Here is an 18,946-nt window from a genome sequence, read left to right on the forward strand (position 1 = left end):
GCAGCAAGTGGGAGTAAAGGCCTTTTTCAGGTTGGCTGCCAGTGACCAGTGGTGTTCCACAGGGTTCAGTATTGGGATGACTACTTTTCATGTTATATGTCAATGATTTGGGTGATGCAATTGACTGCTTTGTGGCCTAGACTATTTTCTAAACAGGGAGGAAAGTCAAAAATCAGAGGTGCATAGGGAATTAGGATTCCCTAAAGGTTAACTTGCAGGTCGAATCAGTGGAAAGGAAGGCAAGTACAATGTTAGCATTCATTTTGAGAAGACTAGAATATAAGAGCACAAATGTGATGCTGACGCTTTATAAGGCACTGGGCAGACCACACATAGAGTACTGTGAGCCATTTTGTACCCCTTATCTAAGACAGCACATGCTGGGTTTGGAGAGGGTCCAGAGGACGTTCACCAGAATGATTCCGAGAATGAAAAGGATAATATATAATGAGTAACACGCATCAAAGTTGCTGGTGAACGCAGCAGGCCAGGCAGCATCTCTAGGAAGAGGTACAGTTGACATTTCGGGCTGAGACCCTTCTCGGGACACCTCTCTGTACCTCTTCCTAGAGATGCTGCCTGGCCTGCTGCGTTCACCAGCAACTTTGATGTGTGTTGCCTGAATTTCCAGCATCTGCAGATTTCCTCGTGTTAACATATGATGAGTGTTTGATGGCTCTGGGCCTGTACTCGCTGGAGTTTAGAAAATGAGGGGCGGGTGGGAATCTCATTGAAATATTGAAAGGTCTAGACTGTGGATATGGAGAGGAAGTTTCCTATAGCCTAGGACCAGAGAGCACAGCCCCAGACATCCACTTAGAACAGAGATGAAAAGGAACATCTTCAGCCAGCGAGTGGTGAATCTGTGGAATTGATTGCCACATATGGCTGTGGAGGCCAAGTCACTGAAAATATTTAAAGCGGTTGCTTAGTTAGAGTGTCAAAGCTTACGGGGAGAAGGCAGGAGAATAGGGTTTGGAGGGAAAATGAATAATATATCAGCCTTGATGGAATGGCTGAGCAGACTCGACGGGCCGAATGGCCTAACTCTACTGCAAAACGGCGCAGCCTGTAAGACGGGGTGGAAAGCAGCGTGTTGTCTCTTTAAAGGAGAGCCGGAGTGAGTGGGCGGGCGCGGTTGTATTTGCGCCTCTCTCGCTCTGTGTTCTCAGCTGCTCCAATGTCACAGAAGCGGGTCTGCCAGCCGTCAGCTGATGAGCCGCTTCACCCCCATCCACAGACGCAGGCAGTGGCGCCTGCAGAATCAGCCCCAGCCCTCCTGTTACCCACCGCTGCCCGCTTCTTTCCCCTTCAGTGTCAGCCCGAGCCCACTCCGGTTCCCCCCGCTGCGAGGAGCCTGTGCTGTAGACACAAGCCGGCTGCCTGGTGCAGGCACTGGGCAATAGTCCTTTGTTTACATGCAATGCCGGTGCCGGCGGAAGGAGGCGGCGGTGCTGCGAAAGCACCAGCTGTTTCCCGCCATTTACAACCATCTGATACAGCGATCAGCTGGAAACACACACACGTAGCCTGCACTCAGACTGATTTTTTTTAATTTAACGCAATTATTATTTTTGGGCAGTTCATTTTTCATCCAAGTGCAAGACATGGAATATTTCGTGGTGCCCACTCAAAAGGTACCTTCATTCCAGGATTTCAGGAAGACTGAGAAAGAAGTGATAGGAGGTCTCTGTAGGTGTGTACTTTTCTTTCCCCCTTTTTTTATATCTGTATTTTATTCGCTACAAACACGGCTCCATTTGCTGCCTTGATGGAAGAGCTTTCAGGTGCTCGGGCGGGTCGGGAGGCGGCAGCGGGACTGGTGCTGCCGTTGCAGGGAGGTTTTGGAAGGTTTACACGTGGATTCGGGCTCCTGGACGCGGCGGTTCCAGGGCAACAGGCTGAAGTGGAATGGATACAACCGGACCCACGTGGGGAGGATCGCAGCCACGCCGCTCAGCACCGTGGTGGCAAGGGGATTCCGCCCGCACTCTTGCACACCCGTGCTCCGGTCTGCCTGCAGCAGCAGCAGCCGAAACAACACCCCCTCCATCCTGGCCCCGGGGCGCACGTGGGTCTGGGCACTTTCCGGGTTTATCTTTATAGGCGGTCAGGTAGAATTTGAAAGCTGGGTCGAGAGAGGGATGTCGAAGGTAGCTCTTTGCCTGTCCTTCCGGAGCGACGTGAGGTGCATATTGTCTCCCTCCCTCCGACCGCCCTCCCACCCCCCCGGGTCTCGGCCCGGGTGGAGGATGAGGCCGAACGGCGCTTCAGGCCTGCCTGCTTCTCTGCAGCGCAGCTAGCGTACTTAGACGCGGGGCTTGTCGGGAGTTGTAGTCCATATTGTGGCCCGGGGGAACCCTGGGAGTCACGGTCTCTCACTGAAAGCTGCAGGCTGGAGCCTCCAGGGGCAGCGGGACTCGTTGGGAGTTGTAGTCCGTTTGATTGGGAGATCTTTGGAAGTCACGGTCTCCCGTTGAAAGTTGCGGGCTGGATCTGGCAGACCCTTCCGGACGTGGGCTGTCACTTGTATATTTGTTGCTCTCTCTCTAAACACCTTGGATATCTTAGGTGAGATATTTTGAGTCAGTCTGGTGCCAGCATTACATTCTGTCTCTCTATTGATACTGAATAAAGATAACTACAGATTACAGTCTACAAACAGTCAACCAAATTGGCCGATGCTAATATTTGTGCTTATTTTGTTTGTTTTTTTTGTGATAACTCTTGTCCATTTATGAAATTTGGTGCTTTACAATGCAATACAAATAGAAAAATAATTTATAAGAAATATAAAAAAATAAGTAGTGCATAAAAAGAGGGGTAGTGTTCATGGGTTCGCTGTTCAAAAACCTGATGGCAGAGGAGAAGAAAATGAATCTTCCAGTAGTATATGGTGACCTATATGTGCTTTGATAATAAATTTACATTGAACTTTGAAAAAACTGTTTCTAAAACTTGAGTGTATGTCTTCAGGCTCCTGTACCCTGATGGTAGTAAATTGAAGAGGGCATGTCCTCATTGTTGAAGATCCCATAGCTTCTAAGCTTTATTGACTGTTCTGTTGTATATCTTACTGAACATACTATTTATTACAAATTACTATAATTTGCACATTGTACATTTAGAGGGAGACGTAACATAAAGATTTTTACGTGCGTATGTGAAGGATGTAAGAAATAAAGTCAATACAATTCATTTCTTTAATGATGGATGCTGTCTTCGCGGGACATCGAGCTTTGAAGCTGCCCTTGATGGTGGGGAGGCTAGTGCTTGTGATGGAGCTGGCTGAGTTTATAACCCTCTGTGGCTTTTTTCCTTATCTTGTGCATTGGCACTTTCATACCAGATGGTGATGCAATCAGGTAGAATGCCAGAGTCTTCTCCTTAAACTCCTGATGAAATGTAGCTGCTGTTGTGACTTTGTAATTGCATCAATATGTTGGGCTCAGGATAAATCTTCAGAGATGTTGACACTCATCCACTGCTGAATTTGATGTGGACTGGTGTAGACTTCCCCTCTGGAAGTCCACAATCTATCTCTTAGTCTTGATCATGCTGAGTACAAGGTTATGACACCACTCACCATCAGATTCTCCTTAAACACACTGATGTGGAATCTGATTTATATTGTTGTAGAAAACTTAATGACATTGGAGGCCATTTGGCCCACTGTGTCCATGACAGTTTTAAAAAAAAAAGCCATACCCATCCTCATCAGACTTTCCAGCAATAGTCACTGTTTTTTGAATGCACTTCAAGCATTGAAACCTGTCAAGCATGTCTCCCTCCACGCTCTTACAGGCAGAGTTATAGATGCTATCTTCCTCTGGGGTGGGGAAAGAAAGAATTTCCCCTCTTTTCCCTAATCCTTCCATCAATTATTGTAAATCTATGCTGCCGATTTTAGATAACACTGTCAGTAAAGAATGCCTAATTAGAACAGATGAGGAGGAATTTCTTTTGGTGAATCTGTGGAATTCAGTGCCATAGACAATTGTGGAGGCCAAGTCATTGGGTATATTTAAAGTGGATGCTGATAGCTTCTTTATTTGTAAGGGTGTCAAAGGTTATGGGGAGAAGGTAGGAGAATTGGGTTGAGAGGGATAATAAATCAGCTGTGATGGAATGGTGGAGCAGACTTGATGGGCTGAATGTCCTAATTTTGCTCCTATATCTTGTGGTCAAATAGTATTTATTTGCTCTCAGTTCTCAATTAAGATGTATAAAGTTGTCTTCCCCTGGTAGCAGAGTTGTAAGGGGAATTGAATAGAAAATGAAGAAGGTTAAATTTCAGCTATATTGGGCATTAATGAGGTCACATCTGCACATTGCTCTCATTTGGGGAAGGATCTAAATTTGGACGACCCAAAATGTTGACTCTGCTTTCCCTCCTCAGATGCTGCCTGATCTGCTGAGTTCCTCCATTTTGCATTTTCTTGCTCCAGATTCCAGCATATACGATAGGGTGGTAAAGAAAGCATATGAAATGCTTGCCTTTTGTTAGTTGAGGCACTGAGTTCAAAAGTCAGGAAGTTATGTTGCAACTTTATAAAACTCTAGTTAGCTGCATCTGGAGTATTGCATACCATTGTGGTCGCCTCATTATTGGAAGGATGTTGAGATTTTGGAGAGGGTGCTGCTGGGACTGGAGTGCATGTGCTCTAATGAGAGGTTGGACAAACTCCATTGTTTTCTCTTCAGCAGTGGAGGCGAAGTGGAGATCTGCTAGAGGCTTATAAGATTATGGGAGGCATAGATAGAGTAGACAGACAGTATCGGGGTGGAAATGTGTAATACCAGAGGGCAAGCATTTAAGGTGGGAGGGGATAATTTTAAATGAAATATGAGAGGCAAGTTTTTTTTTACAGAGCTGTCAGTGCCTGGAATGCACTGTCTGGGGTAGAGACTTCTAAGAGATGTTGTGTACGGGGTCTTTCTTTTTTGTATGTTACATTTAGATAGGCACATGAATGTGAGGAAAATGGAGGGATATGAACAGAAAGGATTGGTTTAGTTGGCCATTTGATTACTAATATATTTAGTGTAGCACAACATTGTGGGCCAAAGGGCCTGTTCCTGTGCTTTACTCTTCAACGGTTTCTTGTGTTTCCAAGGATGCAAATATGTTCAAGTGGTTCAGAGAAGGTTTACTAGATTTTCCCAGAGTGGGCAAGTTGCCTTATGGGGAAAAGGTTAGATTGATCTTGGCATAGGCTAAAGGGTCAGCACAGCATTGTGGGCTGAAAGGCCTGTTCTGTGTAACTGCTCGCATTTAGAAGGCAGATAACTTGATTGAAACTTATGATCCTGTAGCAAATCGGCAGAATGATTGTGGACAGAAAGTTTCCAAATACGGAGCTGAAGGTCACTCAGAATAAGATTTGTCCAATTAAGGTAAGGATAAAGTGATTTTTTTTTAATGTGTGAGGTTATAATTCTCTGGGATTCTCTCTCTCAAAGGTAGAAGCAGATAGATTATTGATAAGTAGGTGGGGAAGGACTACCAAGGGTGGGAAGGAATGTGGAATTCAGGTTGAAATAGTTTGTATACACATGCTCCTGTGTTTCAAAGAAAACAATCCCAGCTTGTCCAATCTTTCATTTTAGCCTAAGTGTAAGAATGTGAGAGGTGCCCTGTTCTTTGAAGTTCCTGTGTGGATGTGTTTAATGTGATGTTAATCAGATGTGGACACGTTGGACGTGGACATACTCCATGGCCACTTTATTAGGTACACCTTCCCATTATTGCAAATATCTAATCAGCCAATTATGTGGCAGCAACTCAATGCAGAAAAGCATGTAGACATGGTCAAGAGGTTCAGTTGTTCAGACCAAATATCAGACTAGGGAAGAAATGTGATCTAAGGGACTCTGACCATGGAATAATTGTTGGTGCCAGATGGGGTGGCTTGAGTATCTCAGAAACTGCTGAAATGTTGTGATTTTTCATTCACGCCTCTAAAGTTTACAGAGAATGGTGCAATAAACAAAAACATCCAGTGAGTGGCAATTCTGTGGGCAGAGGAGAATGGTTCAAGCTGACGGGGAAGGCCTTTACTCTGCCTCTCAGTCCTGTTTTGTTGTGTGGGACAGTATAGAGTGATCTTTATTTTGTATATAACCATTGCAGTCTGTATCTGAAGAATGTTTGATGGGACTGTGTAGAGGGAGTTTTACTCGGTTTCTAACCCATGCTGTAGCTGAACTTGGAATGTATAAACTGGACAGTAATGTGCCTTAGTGAGCTGTCTTCAGTGGATCCCTGAGCTCAGGCATTTTTAAAATGTGTTTCTGTAAATTTTTTTCCATAGAGAGAGAGATTAGCTTGATTTGTGAGAAGTACATCAAAACATTAATACAATGAATGGTGTTGTTTGTGGTCTGAGGATTGCGCTGGGGGCAGCCCGTAAGTGTTGCCATGCTTCTGGTGCCAACATAACATGCCCGCTAACGTTGACCCATATGTCTTGGAATGTGAGAGGAAACCAGAGCACCCAGGGGAAATCCACACAGTCAAGGGAAGAATGTACAAACACCTGACAGACAGCAGAGCATTACAGTCTCTCTCTCTGAGAGGACACCAGAGCACTCTGAGGATACCCACACGGTCATGGGGAATGTGCAGACTCCTGACAGACAGCAGAGCATTAAAGTCTCACACTGTGACTGCATTTCTAATACAATAGTGCTTTTATTCATTCACTGCCCTTATAAAAGTTTTGGCTGGACCATCCAATATATGTTAACCTCCTTTATTTGATTTAAGACCATAAGACACGGGAGCAAATTAGGCCATTTGGCCTATCAAGTCTACTCCAACATTCCATCATTGCCGATTTATTATCCCTCTCAACCCTATTCTTCTGCCTTCTCCCTGTAACCTTTGACACCTTTACTAATCAAGAACTCAAGGACCTATCAACCTCCACTTTAAATACATCCAATGACTTGGCCTCCGTGGTTTTCTTTGACAATGAAACTCTCCACCCAATGGCTAAAGAAATTCCTCCTCATCTTTGTTCTAAATGGATATCTCTTCATTCTAAGGCTGTGTGCCCTGGTCTTGGACTCCCCCACTATAGGAAGCATCCTCTCCACATCCACTTTATCTAGGCCTTTCAGTATTCAATAGGTTTCAGTGAGATCCTCCCTCATTCTTCTAAACTCCAAGTACAGGTCCGGAGCCATCAAACATTCCTCATGCATTAACCCTTTCATTCTCAGGAACCTTCTCAGATTCAGTGATTGAACTTGGATGGTATTTGGTCTAGCAGGTAGACTGAGGGAGTTAGTTCAGTATTGGGTTATGCTTGTAGCATATTTGACTGTTTTTGTGTGGTATTTACATGCAGCATTTGACAGTATTCAGCTGAAAGCGTGGTATTTGGCACTGTCCAGGGTATTTGGTGTTGGCACTTTTAGTACTTGTCTGCCCTTGCACTACGGCTCCATCAGGCAATTCCTCAAGAAGGCAGCATCCATCTTGGAGCCTCACTACCCAGAACATGCACGCTTTACGTTACTACCATCAAGGAGAAGGTGCAGGAACCTGAAGACCCAGACTCAATCATTCAGGAACAGCTTCTTCCCCTTTGCCATCGGATTTCTAAACAGTCCATGAACACTACCTCACTATTTTCCTCTCTTTTTGCAGTATTTATTTATGTTTTTATATATATTCTTATTATAAATTGGGATTTTTAAAAATGTCTTGCATGGCACAGGTGCTGCAAAACAACAAGTTTCACATGTTAGTGACCATAAACTTGATTCTGATACCTCTACTGGATCCACTCCTCTGACACCTGTGAAGTATGGTATTTGACAATAGAATTTGAGCTCATGCTGACTGCCCACAGACCTGAAAGGGTTAAATGAGTAGCTAGACCGAATCACTATTAGCTGATCCTGAGGCAGGAAATTCTGCAATTCGAAAGTATCAGTTTCAGCTTGAATGTTTGAAGCTGCCAGCTGGTTTTTGTTTTTCAAAGTCCTTTGACAAAATCAGTAACCAGAGAGCTTTGCATTTGACACATTTTTGAAAAAAAGTTAGTATAATTAAGACCTTGCATCTGAATGCACTTCCTGTCAAGGGTTTCCATACTGAAGTTCTGTGCCAGCTATGTGGTAGAAAGCTGTTTATATTGAATGTGCCTCACTGCAGCCTCCCAGGGCAGTGTTGCAGTCCTCTGTTGGCATGTGGGTGTAAGTACAGCCTGTCTGTATCTGACCTGCTTCACTCTGCAGCACTACAGCACAGAAACAGGCCCTTTGGCCCATCTAGTCCATGCTGAACTATTAAACTGCCTACTCTCATCGACCTGCACGTGGACTATAGCCCTCCATACCCCTTCCATCCATGTACAGTGGCTTGCAAAAGTTTGGGCACCCCTAATCAAAATTTCTGTTACTGTGAATAGCTAAGCAAGTAAAAGATAAACTGATTTCCAAAAGGCATAAAGTTAAAGATGACACATTTCTTTAATACTTTAAGCAAGATTACTTTTTTTTGTTTCCACCTTTTACAGTTTCAAAATAATAAAAAAGGGAAAGGGGCCGAAGCAAAAGTTTGGGCACCCTGCATGGTCAGTACTTAGTAACACCTCCTTTGGCAAGTATCACAGCTTGTAAACGCTTTCTGTAGCCAGCTAAGAGTCTTTTTGTTTGGGGGATTTTTGCCCATTTTTCCTTGCAAAAGGCTTCTAGTTCTGTGAGATTCTTGGGCCGTCTTGCATGCACTGCTCTTTTGAGGTCTATCCACAGATTCTCGATGATGTTTAGGTCGGGGGACTGTGAGGGCCATGGCAAAACCTTCAGCTTGCGCCTCTTCAGGTAGTCTATTGTGGATTTTGATGTGTGTTTGGGTTCATTATCCTGTTGTAGAAGCCATCCTCTTTTCACCTTCAGCTTTTTTACAGACAGTGTGATGTTTGCTTCCAGAATTTGCTGGTATTTAATTGAATTCATTCTTCCCTCTACCAGTGAAATATTCCCGGTGCCACTGGCTGCAACACAAGCCCAAAGCATGATCGATCCACCCCCATGCTTAACAGTTGGAGAGGGGTTCTTTTCATGAAATTCTGCACCCTTTTTTCTCCAAACATACCTTTGCTCGTTGCAGCCAAAAGGTTCTATTTTAACTTCATCAGTCCACAGGACTTGTTTCCAAAATGCATCAGGCTTGTTTAGATGTTCCTTTGCAAACTTCTGACACTGAATTTTGTGGTGAGGACGCAGGAAAGGTTTTCTTCTGATGACTCTTCCATGAAGATCATATTTGTGCAGGTGTCGCTGCACAGTAGAACAGTGCACCACCACTCCAGAGTCTGCTAAATCTTCCTGAAGGTCTTTAACAGTTAAACGGGGATTTTGATTTGCCTTTCTAGCAATCCTACGAGCAGTTCTCTGGGAAAGTTTTCTTGGTCTTCCAGACCTCAACTTGACCTCCACCATTCCTGTTAACTGCCATTTCTTAATTGCATTATGAACTGAGGAAATGGCTACCCTAAAATGCTTTGCTATTTTCTTATAGCCTTCTCCTACTTTGTGGGCATCATTTATTTTAATTTTCAGAGTGCTAGGCAACTTCTTACAGGAGCCCATGGCTGCTGATTGTTGGGACAAGGTTTGAGGAGTCGGGGTATTTATAAAGCTTTGAAATTTGCGTCACCTGGCCTTTCCTAACAATGACTGTGAACAAGCCATAGCCCTAACAAGCTAATTAAGGTCTGAGACCTTGGTAAAAGTTATCTGAGAGCTCAAATCTTTTGGGGTGCCCAAACTTTTGCATGGTGCTCCTTTCCTTTTTTTCACTTTAAAATTGTACGAAACAAAAATAATACACTAATCTTTCTTAAAATGTTGAAAAGAATGTTTCATCTTTAACCTTATGACTTTTGGAGATCAGTTCATCTTCTACTCACTTAACTATTCACAGTAAAAAATTTTGACCGGGGGTGTCCAAACTACTGCATGCCACTGTATCTATCCAGATCTCTCTTAAAAGTTGAAGTCAAACCTTATTCACCACTTCTGCTGGCAGCTCGATCCACACTCTCACCACCCTCTGAGTAAAGAAACTAAGTGCAGATGTAGAAAATAATGATGGATCCATCAATACAAGGGCTGATCCCCCAGGAATGACCATTTATTGACTGATTCTTTATAAATTTTACATTAGGCTTCATGGGGAAAGGTAAATGAATCTTTACTAAAACCGGGCAATGATCTTGGACAATTATTTTTCAGTTGCAAACTTTAAATACTTTTATCAGGAAAGAGTGTACTGTACAGGAAGTTATCTGAGATAAGGCTAAAAAGGTCCCAATTGTTCTTCCAGCTTGGCTAATATTCCACTGTCCCAGGAGTCTCAAAGAGACCAGGAGAGGAGGATACGGAGAGAGATCGCCAACAGCAATGAACGACGCCGAATGCAAAGCATCAATGCTGGCTTCCAGTCCCTGAAGACACTGATACCACACACAGATGGCGAGAAACTGAGCAAGGTTGGGCAGAGAATTGTCTTTGGTGATTCCCCTGAGGGTCTGTTGGGAGTGCTGTAGAGCACTTATTGGAAAGGGATAGTGTTACTTGGAACTTTGCTGGATGGGGAGAAGGTTGAACATGGGACACAGAACAATTCAAGCCCTTTGGCCCATAATGTTGTGCTTATCCTTTAACCCATTCTAAGGTAAATCTAAAGCTTCCCTCTTGCATAGCCTTCCATTTTTTTCTTTCATCCATGTACCTGTCTAAGAGTCTCTTAATGTATCTGCCTCTACCAAGACCCCCATAGGATGTTCCACACACGTACCACTCTTTTTCTTAAAAAAAAACTACTACTGACATTCCCCCTCCATTCCCATACTTTCCTCCAGTCACCTTAAAATCATTCCCCCCCGTCGCCCCCCCAGTATTAGCTACTTCTGCTCTGGGGGAAAGGTCTTTCCACTAGATCTATGCAATTTAGCATCATCTACACCTCTATCAAGTCACTTCTTATCCTCCTTCACTCTATAGACAAAAGCCCTAGCATTCACAACATTTCCTCATAAGACATGCTGTCTAATCCAGGCAGCATCCTGGCAAACCTCAGCATCCTCTCTAAAGCTTCCACATCCTTCCTATAATGAATTGTGCACTATACTCCAAATGTGGTCTTATTAGAATTTTATAGAACTGTAACATTACCTTGTGGCTCTTAACTTAATCCCCTGACTAATGAAGGCCAACACACCATACACCTTCATAACCACTCTATTAACTTGCATAGCAAATTTGAGGGATTATTGGATGTGTAACCCCAAATTTCCTCCGTTCCTCCACACTGCTAAGAGTCCTGCTATTAATCCTGTGTGTTGGTGATGTATAGTTATGTGATTTAGATAGGGGAGTGGAATGATGTCAGTCTAGTGGAGAGGTTTTTTTAGGTAATTATCTTTTTCCATCAATCAACAAGTCCTATCAATTAGTTGTACTTAAGCAAGAACAATGAGAGAGCAGTGCTGCTGTATGAGGAAAAACTTCCTGTAATTTTTCTCTCCAATAATCAGCTGCGTTTGATAGGCATGCTTTCAAAATGGAGGGACATGGTAGTGAATGCTGTGGATAAATCCTGTTTACGCTCTGTATGTTTTCTCGTCACACAGGCAGCCATTTTGCAGCAAACTGCTGAATATATATTCTCACTTGAGCAAGAGAAAACCCGACTACTTCAGCAGAACTCCCAGCTGAAGCGCTTCATTCAGGTGAGCATCTGATTGGGAAGGGAAGGGTATGCAAGGCAGTGTTTGCTGGAAACTGTCTTTCTGCCCAGGATCTGGCTGAGTGTAGCTATGACAAACGTATCAGAATTATTCAACTCTGGGTTTAGCCATGGTAGATTGACTGAACATGGGGGTTGATATTGAACTGTCAGTCAGCAATGGACTTTTATAACAGTAGGCTACAGACTACATAGCCCCTCAATGCAAAGATGCCTTAGCATGGAGGGCCGAAGCCCCCTTGCTCTAGATTACTCTTTGAGGGGAAATATCCTCCCACTATCTGCCCTATCAAGCTCCCTGAGGATATTGTGGTTCCTTAAGATCCCCTCCATTCTTCTAAACTGCATTTGGCAGTGCTGCAGTTAGTGCAACACTTTACAGCGCTGGCAACTTGGGTTCAATTCCCACCACCGTCTGTACTTTCTCCCTATGATCATGAGGTGCTCCAGTTTCATCCCACACTCCAAAAATATATGGGTTAGGGGTAATAAGTTGTGGGCATGCTAAATTGCCACCGGAAGCAAGGCAACACTTGCGGCCTGCCCCAGTCAGTCCTCGACTGTTGGTATTTGTATAAATGACCCATTTCACTGTATGTCTTGATGTACACATGACAAATAAAGCAAATTTTTAATCTTCTTTAAAGCAGTCCCTTGATATCACAAATCATATCACCACCAATCTGTTTCAAAAACTGTATACCATATTGCAGGTAATACCTCACCAACACTGTACTGACGTAGCACAGTCTGTACTCTTCTGCTGAAAAGGGCAGTCCCTTTGCACAACAGCATACTGTAGTGGAAAAACAAACTGCTGGGGGAACACAGCAGCTCAGGCAATGTTGACCATGATTGGAACATTCAGAGACAGAAAAGGAAAATAAAGAAATGCAATAGAATTTGTGAAAAATTACACATAAACAAAGACTGATAAACAACTAATGTTCAAATGAAGACAGATTGTGCAAATAAAAAATAAATAACACTGAGAACATGAGTTTGTAGACTCGTATTAAACTGACTTGACTCAGCAGTTATTCTTGCATCTAAGAAGAATTTCGCCTGCATTGTACCCAGATTAGCTGCTCTGATGTTTAACTTGGCTTTGTCTTTGGGATGCAGGAATACAGTGGCTCCTCACCCAAACGGAGGCGGGCAGAGGATAAAGACGAAGGGATCGGCTCCCCAGATGTCTGGGAGGATGAGAAACTAGAGGACTTGAAACGGGAGATGATTGAACTGCGGCAGCAGCTGGATAAGGAACGCTCTGTTAGAATGATGCTGGAGGAACAGGTTGGTGTGTGCTTGATTTAATCCTCTTTCATAAAGGCAAAAATCAGCAAGTAGACCAAGAGATTCAAGATTTGATTTTTGGGTTGTCAAACAAGGACAGTACTATCTGGGAGCAATGTTGGAACGTGGAAACTTCAGAGAGGGTATAGAAGAGAATTAACAGAATGCTGCCTGGACTGGAGAACATGTCTTATGAGGATAGTTTCAGTGACTTTGGGGCTTTTCTTTGAAGCAAGGGAGGATGAGAAGTGTATAAAATGATAAAGAGATATAGATCGAGTGCCCAGTCAGAGACTTTTTTTCCAGGCCAGAAATGGCTGGGGACATAATTTGGAGGTGATTGGAGGAAAGTATAGGAGAGATGGCAAAAGGCAAATTCTTTACACAGAGAGTGGTGCCAGGAACACCCTACTAGGAGTGTTGATAGTGGCAGATATATTAGGGACATTAAAAAAATATATATATTTCACACAGTCTCATGGATGAAAGTTACATTAAGGGCTATGTAGGAGGGAGGGGTTAAATTGATTTTGGAGTAGGTTGAAAGGTCAGCACAACATTGTAGGATGAAGGACTGTTCTACGTTCTTTGTCTGGACGTGGATGATGGGGTAGGGACATGATTGAGCTGAGATCCAGTGCCTCCCATGATTGAATGGTCAGTGGCTCCTCAGCAAGATATGATGGGGGACTTTGTGTTTGTAAAATGGTGTTAATAGTGGTGGGGGCAGGACTACATCAGCTAAAGAGCCTTAATTGGGAGCCTACCTCCAGGAACGACGTAAATAAGATTGAAAGAGTACAGAGAAAATTGGTAAGTATGTTACTGGAACTGAGTTGTAGGGAAAGGTTGAATGGGCTAGGATTTTATTCCCTGGAGCGTAGGAGAAGGAGGGGAGATTTGATAAAGCTGTACCAAGTTAAGAGGGGTAAAAGTAAGCAGGCTTTTTTCACTGAGGTTGGGTGAGACTCGAAGTAGAAATCATAAGTTAAGGGTGAAAAGTGGAATATTTAAGGAGAACTTCTTACTCAGCAGGTGGTGTGAGTGTGGAATAAGCTATTGGTGGAAGTGGTGGATACGATTGTGATTTCAATTGCAACATTTAAGAGCAGCTTGGTTAAGTACAAGGATGAGAGGGGTAAGGATGGCTGTGGTCCTGGTGTGGGTTGGTGGGACTATAGCATGGACTAGATGGGCTGAAAGGCCTGTTTCTGTGCAGTAGTGCTCCATGACTGCCTGTTCACATGAAGCATTAACATGGGATGGGCAGTCAGACTTTTTCATTTGATTTTAAGTTGACTTTCGAAAGGCTTCCTCCTATGCACAAAAGCTGATGAGATGTGCCTGTTAGCAGGTTCGCTCGCTGGAAGCTCATGTGTACCCCGAGAAGCTGAAGGCCATTGCGCAGCAGGTACAGATGCAGCAACAGCAGCTGGAGCAGTCCAAGATCCTTCAGCTGGGCGAGCAGCAGGAACCCGAGCCCTGTCGCGTAACACAGGTCAGCCCTCAATTTTGGGGACAGAGGGGAGTTAAGTTCAAGTTTAATTGCCATTCAACCATATATGAATACAGTGCAGCCAAACAAAACAGCGTTCCTCTGGGTCCAGTGTGCAACGCACAATACCAATAGTCATACATGACACAAGGCACATGTAGCACATATAATCATGCTCGGAGGAAACCCACACAGTTACGGGAGAATGTACAAATTCTTTACAGATGTGGCAGGAATTCAACCCTGATCATTGGCACTGAAAAGTGTTGTGCTAACTACAATGCTACTGTGCTGCTCCACTTGGTTAACTCTTTGTAAACTGTGAATTTTCCTTTCTCCTGTTATCTTTCAGCTGCTGGCGGCACCTATTGTTCCAGCATCAACTCACCATCCTACTGTCATAGTGCAAACTCCACCTCCGATGCCTTCACACCAAGTCACTGTGGTGACAATGGGACCATCCACCGTTATCAACAGTTCCTCCACTACATCAAGACAAAACTTAGACACAATTGTGCAGGTAAGGCTGCCGCCCTGACACTATGATACTTGCTATGAGGAAGGTGTATAACTTTGGCAAACAGATTGTTGCTGATCCCTAAAATTTGCTGTGCTTACCAGAGGGCCAAAAGTTGATTGAAGAGGAAAAATTGATTACAGTGGGTGGCACGGACACATAGTGCTTAGCACAAGGCTCCACGGTGACAGCAATTACTGATCGGGGTTCAATTCCTGCCACTGTCTGTAAGGAGTTTCTACGTTCTCCCCATAACCTCTGGGTGCTCCAGCTTACTCCCACAGTCCAAAGACATACAGGTTAGGGTTAGTGAGTTATGGGGATGCTGGAATGTTGGTGCTGGAAGCATGGCAATATTTGTGGGCCTCAGCACATCCTTGGACTGTGTTGGTTGTTGACACAAATGAAGCCTTCCACTGTTTTGATGTAGATGTGACAAATAAATCATTAATCTTTTCATTAAGATGGATGGAATATCAGAGTTAACTAGAAGAAATATAAGATCTGCTTCAAATTTGCAAATGGAGCGAAGCAGAGGCAGGAGAAATTAAAATGGGAACGAAAAACATAACTAAACGAAAGGAAAAATATTAGCATGATCATTATGTTTTAGAAATCTCTGGAAAAGTGCTAAAAATGGTGGGGACAACAAGGGTTTAAAGAAGTAAGGAGAAAGGGGAGGCCTAGAGCTGCCTGGACCCCTGGACTTGCTGGTCTGCATCTGAGAACTTATTTACTATTATTTATTTAGAGATGCAGCTCAGAACTTGCCTTTCCAGCCTCCTGAGTAGTACCAGCCAGCAATACACCTGTAACACTAGCCTAATCACAGGGCAATTTACAATGACCAGTTAACCTACTGACTGCTATGTCTTTGGTCTGTGAAAGGTACCTAGAGAAAACCCACGCGTGCACGGGAAGAACGTACAAACTTTCTTACAGAGGACACCGGAATTGAACTCTGGACTCCAACACCCTGTGATATAATAGTGCCATACTAACTACTACACTACTGTCGTGCCCTGAAAGGAATAATTCCAAAATCAGTGCATGCCTTCCTGTGCTGATTTTCCAAAATTTTCTTGCTTCTAGAGCAGTTCCAGCAGATTAGGAGGTGATGGATGTAAAATGTCAATCAAGAAAATTACAGCTAGGTTGCATAGTAGCATGGTAGTTGGAGCAAAGCTTTACAGCACCAACGATTGGGGTTCAATTCCCACCATGACCACGTGGGTTTCCTCTGGGTGCTCCGGTTTCCTCCCACATTTCCAAAGACCTACGGATTAGTAAGGGTTGGTAAATTGTGGACATACTGTGTTGGCATTAGAAGCATGGCAACATTTGCAGGCAGCCCCTGGCACACCTTTGGACTCTGTGGTTGTTGACACAAACGACACATTTCACTGTACTATAAATGGCAAATAAAGTTAATCTTTAGCTGTTAAATGGGAGTGAGAAAGAATTTAAAAAAAACTTCTGACTAATTAGTGATGTTTTAGGCAAAATACTGGCACCTATTATTTGAGAATATGGTTATAGTACACACAAAGGGAATGACTGGACGGAGTTGCTGTGGTATTGTGTAAGGGAAATAGTGTTTTATGCTGATGTGGGTGGATAAGTGGTTATCAGTAAATGCCTTTTCCACCTATCAGCTTCTCACTTCACCCCTCCCATGTAGTCTCACCCATCACCTGCCAGCTTGAATTCCTCCCCTACTCCCACCTTACTCTGGCTTCTTTTCCCTTCCTTTCCAGTCCTGATGTAGGTTCTTGACTGTTTATTCTTCTCCATAGGTGCTGCCTAACGACCTGAGTTCCTCCCAACATTTAATGTGTGTGTGTGTTTATTAGTAAATATTTCTGTATTTTCCAAAAGGAGCATGATAAAACTACCACTCAGAAAAGATTATTTCCAGACAAATGGCTGCTGTGATTGAACATGGTACTTTGTGTGATTGAAAGCTGGAGAACAGAGCCACTGTTACTAATGGGTACCTGTATTACAATCCATATTAGTGACTTTAATGAAAAGATAAGAGTAGGGCCAGTGGGGACATGTGCATGGGCAGCGGTCTTAAACAATGTCTTAATGACTAGCTTTATTTGTCACATGTACATGGAAACACAGTGAAATGTATAATTTGTGCCACTGACCAACATAGTCTGAGGATGTGCTGGGGGCAGCCCTCAAACGTTGTTGTGCTTCCTGTGCTAATATAACATGTCCACAATTTACTAACCGTAACCCAAACGTCTTTGGAATGTGGGAAGAAACCCACATGATTACAGGGAGAATGTGCAAACTCCTTAAGTCAGCAGTGGGGTTTGAATCCTGATCACTGGCACTGTAAAACATACTGCTAGCTGCTACTTTACAGTGCCATACCTTGCCCTGTATATACCTTCACAGGAAGGAAATGATAAAACATTGACATTGAGGAAGAGTGTAATACTGGATATAATAAAGTGTTAAGTAATTGGAAGAATCTAGTATAGCCGGAGTAATTAATTACCAGTTTATAGTCATCTGACTGTACATATATACGACCAAACAACAACATTCCTCCAGACCACAGTGTACCCACAAAACACACAGCACATATCACACACAGCACATAAAACAAAATATCACGACAAATAAGTTTCATAAAATCAAAATCAAAATGCAATCAGTGTGTAGCACAGGTAATGGTTTGCTGTCCCAGTGACGAGACCTCAGTGGTGGCAGGATACCTGGGTAGAGAAGCTTTCCCCAGTCTGGCAGCCCTAGTCCTGATGTTCCTGTACTAATTTGCAAGTAATTCAGCCACCATCATGCTGGGTGGCATTAATAGGATTTATTTCAACATTGCAATTTCACACTCTTTAATAATTTGCAGCCAGAACGTATGGTGACACTTGCGGGCTGCCCCTCGCCACATCCTTGATTGTGTTGGTTGTTAATGCAAATGAGGCATTTCGCTGTATGTTTTGATGTATATGTGATAGATAAATAAATGTAAATCTAATCCAACTTTACCTGTATCTGTCTTCTGCCCTCAGTTTGACTAATAGAGGATTTCTTTAAAATGGCAGGCGATCCAGCACATTGAAGGGACTCGAGAGAAGCCAGAGGAGGAGCAGCGACCAGTAGTGATTGTCCAACCTAATCGAGCTTGGTCTGATACTGAATCAGACAGGGAGGAGAGCGAAGCAACAGAAAATCCAGCACTGGGCAAGGAGAAGGAGCCAGTGGAGAGAGTTCTTCCATGACACTAGAGCTGCATCACACTGACCGATCCAGGTGGCATTCCCTGTGTTATTCTCAGAAAAAGGAATTTTTTAAAGTTGGAGTGTGTTTTTGGACCTTCCCAATACTGTAAACAGTCAAAGCCTGGAGTGAGAGGCTATTGAAATCTGGACCATACCAGATGGGATCTCAAAATCCTTTCTCATGACTACCTTGGAATCCATAGCTGAAGAGTTGCTGAAGGACATTTTAGCATTCTTTTTTGTTCTGGGAGAGGGGGGTGGAATTTCAAGCACTTACCAATTTGTTCGGTCCGTTGAGAGGAGGTCCTCTCAGTGTGACTGCTCATCCACTTCAGCACCCACCCCCCTTTCTTGTACTGATGTAGTTAATTTTTTTATGCAACGTCATTTCATGTAGTTTGTTTGTTAGTTTCCCTTCATCTCTCCCTGTATCTGTATTTGAGTTGTATGTTGAGACGAGGTTTGTGTTCATGGAAAAACTATTATATTTTGTTAAAGAAAGTGGAAAAAAATGGCACCTGCCATGTAAAGAGAGAAATAAAATTTGTACTTTGTTTTTATTTTAATAGTTTTTTTTTGTCTGACTACACAGTGTGCATGAGATCTTTATTTCTTAC

General features: G+C 43.4%; 1 protein-coding gene across 3 annotated transcripts; it reads left to right on the forward strand.

The window, feature by feature from the left end:
• Nucleotides 1-1,507: 1,507 nt before the first annotated feature.
• On the forward strand, nt 1,508-18,859 carry tfap4 (transcription factor AP-4 (activating enhancer binding protein 4)). Of its 3 annotated transcripts, none has more exons than XM_063057527.1 (7): nt 1,508-1,696; nt 10,343-10,508; nt 11,652-11,750; nt 12,893-13,063; nt 14,415-14,561; nt 14,911-15,078; nt 18,153-18,859. In XM_063057527.1, the coding sequence occupies exons 1-7, from the start codon at nt 1,608-1,610 to the stop codon at nt 18,327-18,329; spliced, it is 1,017 nt and encodes a 338-aa protein (XP_062913597.1). In that variant the 5' UTR covers nt 1,508-1,607; the 3' UTR covers nt 18,330-18,859. The 3 variants fall into 3 exon arrangements, with proteins under 3 accessions (XP_062913597.1, XP_062913598.1, XP_062913599.1); XM_063057528.1 differs by having other exon boundaries at nt 14,418-14,561; XM_063057529.1 differs by lacking the exon at nt 1,508-1,696 and adding an exon at nt 2,441-2,571.
• Nucleotides 18,860-18,946: the final 87 nt, after the last annotated feature.

This window comes from Mobula hypostoma, chromosome 9 (assembly GCF_963921235.1).
Source record: "Mobula hypostoma chromosome 9, sMobHyp1.1, whole genome shotgun sequence".
In the NCBI taxonomy this organism is placed as follows: domain Eukaryota; kingdom Metazoa; phylum Chordata; class Chondrichthyes; order Myliobatiformes; family Myliobatidae; genus Mobula; species Mobula hypostoma.

Bases quoted from the DNA above. Each gene is read 5' to 3' on its own strand.
- tfap4 (XM_063057527.1), top strand. From the start codon at position 1,608: ATGGAATATTTCGTGGTGCCCACTCAAAAGGTACCTTCATTCCAGGAT. The intron at 1,697-10,342 runs GTGTGTACTTTT...TTGTTCTTCCAG, and splicing joins GTGATAGGAGGTCTCTGTAG to CTTGGCTAATATTCCACTGT. The intron at 10,509-11,651 runs GTTGGGCAGAGA...CTCGTCACACAG, and splicing joins ATGGCGAGAAACTGAGCAAG to GCAGCCATTTTGCAGCAAAC.